A 3,950-nucleotide genomic window follows, 5' to 3' on the forward strand; every position below is an offset into this window, starting at 1 on the left:
TTTATCCCCTAAGCTTAGCCAAAAATGTTTAGAATAATGCAGAAGTGCCCGAAAATGGGTGACCGACCCTCACACGAAACGTGAACCCCGCGTGAATAAAATAATGCTCGATCCTTGAGGTGTGAGTGTTCGATCATCTCGTATGTCAATCATTATTTTGTGTAGCATGATCCAAATTTTACCCCATCTTCCTTAAGTCTTCCGCCACCTCTGCCTCGAGAACACACAAATCTGGACACTCATCGCTCAATTCAAATGGTCCACAATCCCTGTTGAATTTTTTATTCCCAGGAGCAAAATATAAAAATACATGGCTGCTGGTTTCTCGCTCTTTCCACCCATAACCTCGGGGGAGAGAGAGTTTGTTCAATTAATATAAAATTGTACACTACCATGATTATGAACGGCTATTTTGATCTAGTTTCCAATTTCTAATCGTCAGAACCTATGCACTGTACATTACACTTCCGTCTTTAACGCCCGGGTTACACCCTACTCTTCTTACGAAGAGTCAAGGGCCATTTCACACTCAACCCTTTTCGGTCTCTTCCACCTCTGCTGCAGATTTTCTCTAAAGAAGTTTTCTTCGGAGGAAATGTGTATTGGTTCTATTGGTTTCTCTACTTAAAATGTAGCTGAAGATTTTCTGGGCCCGGTGTTTCTTGCGTTTGCTATATTTTCATTGTAATGATTTTATCTTTTGTGATGTAGGCCCTCAAAAGTTTGATTCACTATTCTATTCAATTCATGATGTGACTGTTTGTTTTTTCAGATTCTCAGTGAATCTCGAGTAAACTGGGGCATTGAATCGAATATGTTTTGCATAGCTTGTTCAAAGCAGCAAACTGCCAGATCTCTTCGCAACCCTCCAGTAGAGGATGACACCACCGTCACTCTGTCCAGTAAACAACCAATCAAAGCCCTAACGAACCAGGTAATACAACACTACAAATTTCTCCGTAATTCATCATTTATTATTTGTGGGTTCTTAAATATCAATCTAAATTACTGGGTATTTGTGTTTTAGATAAAGGATATGGCAGTAAAGGCATCTGGTGCTTACAAGTCCTGCAACCCATGTTCCCGCTCCTCAAGCAACAACCAGGACCGAGCCTACCCTGACTCGGAAGCCGGCTGGGTCTCGGGGAGATTTTACGGCACCTACAAGAGGACAGGGAGCTTAAACAACCATCCAAGGCTATGGGGGAAGGAAATGGAAGCCAAACTAAAGGCCCTTTCCAGCGGTGAAGTCACGCCCTCTTCAGTTAGTGGTAGAAGTGTATCGGTAGTGTTCATGGAGGAAGATGAGCCCAAAGAGTGGGTTGCACAGGTTGAGCCTGGTGTGCTGATTACTTTCGTTTCATTGCCTCAAGGAGGAAATGGTCTCAAAAGGATTCAATTCAGGTACTGCTGTCAGCTTCTGTGTTGAGATTTGTCAAATATAAATTTTAATTTCGTAGCGTATTCAGTTTGAGTTTTATATAATTTCATTTTTCTTTTTTCAAAAATGATAAGAACTGAGGAGTAATAATTAGATGAAAAGAGTAAGAATGACTTGTAGAGTATAATTCAATTTGAAATATTCAAAAATTAAAAGCAAGAAAACAGTTTTAATCAACAGCCAAGTAAAATTATTTCCAAATAGGATTCAGTGAAATTATTTCAGATGAACCTGAAAGTTGTGTTTTGTTTGGGAGCTGTGAAACTAGTTAGTTTCAAGGGATCGGTACTGAAGGGTCGTGTCTGGAGTATCATGGGACTGAAAATAGAATATTAATTAAATCCCAACAAGTAGAGAGAGAGAGAGAGAGAGAGAGAGAGAGAGAGCAAGGTCTGACGGGCCTCACTCGTCACTTTCATAGGCTTCTTTTTACCACATAAATCTATGCAACGCGGACTGTTTGTTAACTAGAGTGTCAATTGTTTTGCTAAATGCAAATTGACGAATTGTCTATCCCATTTTGAGGGCTAACCAAAGAGGTTCATTACCCGAGTTTTAAACTGAAATTTGGATTGCTTAGACAAATCTTTTTTGTCGATAATCTCTGACCAATCAATTGAATATTGATTAATACGTAATTGATCAAATATCACTTGCAAACAGCTTCACCTCAGAAATGATTTGTTCCTGTCGCGTTGCGTCGAGTCAAAGGTTGTTTCTTACGTACATAATGAAAGGGCACATCAGGTACTGCTTTCAGCCAACGAGCTACTGGATGCTATTTAGACACCAGACACAGTAAAGAAAGGACTCATGGAAGAACCTAAATTAGACTTTGTCCCTATGCAGTTCATCGGACTGTCTTCTAATGATTGGGGTTAATTTGTGTACCAAGAATTTGTTGGTTTACATGAGTACAAATGCTTATTTCCTCTGTTGATATTCTCAACGAGTTGTGCCCTAGTCCTTTCCTTGGCATGGTTGGTTGCTACTGTAATGTCATACCTAAATTGTGTGTTATTCTAGTGCATAAATTTAATAGCTGGAATCTTCGTCTTTCCCCCTTTTTTCCCTTTTGCCACGCATCATTTTGAAGGGTTATGCAAATAATTGCAAATATTAAAATTCAAACTTCCCCTTCATGATTTTTCCAGTCGAGAGATGTTTAACAAATCGCAAGCTCAAAGGTGGTGGGCAGACAATTACGACAAAGTGATGGAATTATACAATGTTCAGGGGTTCGATCATCAAGCAATACCAGAAACAACTCTGCCAAAACCTGAGGAGAAGGTGAGCTTTACTTCTGCCGTAATTGGTTTTCTGTTTTTATTGCTTAGTTCTTGACTTCATATCTTGAATTTTGACAGTGTAATTATTCTTTTCTAAAATTGACATCATCTTTGAATCAATTCGAATCGTATATGTATGTAATTATTTGATGATAGTTCTTATAGTTATTAGTAACTAAATCCTTGAAATGATTTGGCTTTCTTCGGAATGATAGTTGACTTGATCTATCAGTTCCCTGGATGTTGCCAGGGAGTAGATAATTGGTAATATACATGCTTGTAATGCATTGAACATGGGGTTAATTGGGGATCCATCTTTTATTTAACAAAGGGGTAAAATGTTCTAGTTTTAGTTACCAAGGGCTTTAATTTGGAAAACTATTTCATTTTTGTGAACAATGTGATACTAAAACTATTTTATTTTTGTGAGCAACGTGTATCACATCAAAAATGTTTTTCTTTCAGAACTCAAAAATTGAATCTGCTGAGAATAGTCCTGTTGAACACCACCAAATGCAATCTCGCCATTACTGCGACTCTGGTGATCTTAAAACGTCACCAAAACTGTCCAGCCTTAGTGCTGCAAAGACAGATGCATCATCCATTGATGCTTCTGCACATTCTATTTGTTCAAGAGAGTCTGACCACTCCGGGGAGCTTTCAGTGAGCAATGCCAGTGATTTGGACACTGAGTGGGTCGAGCAAGATGAGCCTGGAGTTTACATTACTATTGGAACATTGCCAGGTGGCAGTCGTGAGCTTAGAAGAGTGCGGTTCAGGTAAGTGGTTCTTTTTGTATGCATAAATTTATAGCTTCTATCAATTAACGTCATGTAAAACAAGATATTTCTTTTAAAACTTGTATTGAAGAATTTCGGGTTCTAGTCTCATTTACAAGCCAAGTCAATAAAATTTTAATGTTTCTTTGGTTTACGAGTAGTCTAAAAAACGTGAATTCTATTTAACTCGGAAATGTATGTTTGGTGCAGCCGAGAAAGGTTTGGAGAAATGCAGGCACGGTTGTGGTGGGAAGAAAATAGAGCCAGAATTCAACAGCAATACTTGTGAACTGGGATTGACTTCTTTACAAATAGGCTTTGAAGTGTTCTGTGATGCTTCTTCAATGTACAAGATTCACCAGCAAGTTGGTTATATCTTGAACTGTGAATTATATTACTTCTCTTTTTCTTTTTGTTGTGCCTCTTCGTGGGTTATGTTGG

General features: G+C 38.5%; 1 protein-coding gene across 1 annotated transcript; it reads left to right on the forward strand.

Annotated features, from left to right (window-relative positions):
• The first annotated feature begins 266 nt into the window (after positions 1–266).
• LOC111384041 (protein Brevis radix-like 2) lies at positions 267–3,922 on the forward strand. The gene is made up of 6 exons (XM_023008254.1): positions 267–684; positions 773–934; positions 1,028–1,404; positions 2,596–2,731; positions 3,196–3,509; positions 3,720–3,922. Exons 2-6 carry the CDS (start codon positions 815–817, stop codon positions 3,796–3,798), a joined length of 1,026 nt encoding a protein of 341 aa, XP_022864022.1. The 5' UTR covers positions 267–684; positions 773–814; the 3' UTR covers positions 3,799–3,922.
• Positions 3,923–3,950: the final 28 nt, after the last annotated feature.

Source organism: Olea europaea, unplaced genomic scaffold (assembly GCF_002742605.1).
Source record: "Olea europaea var. sylvestris unplaced genomic scaffold, O_europaea_v1 scaffold2822, whole genome shotgun sequence".
Classification (NCBI taxonomy): domain Eukaryota; kingdom Viridiplantae; phylum Streptophyta; class Magnoliopsida; order Lamiales; family Oleaceae; genus Olea; species Olea europaea.

Bases quoted from the DNA above. Each gene is read 5' to 3' on its own strand.
- LOC111384041 (XM_023008254.1), top strand. From the start codon at position 815: ATGTTTTGCATAGCTTGTTCAAAGCAGCAAACTGCCAGATCTCTTCGC. The intron at 935-1,027 runs GTAATACAACAC...TTTGTGTTTTAG, and splicing joins TCAAAGCCCTAACGAACCAG to ATAAAGGATATGGCAGTAAA. The intron at 1,405-2,595 runs GTACTGCTGTCA...TGATTTTTCCAG, and splicing joins CTCAAAAGGATTCAATTCAG to TCGAGAGATGTTTAACAAAT.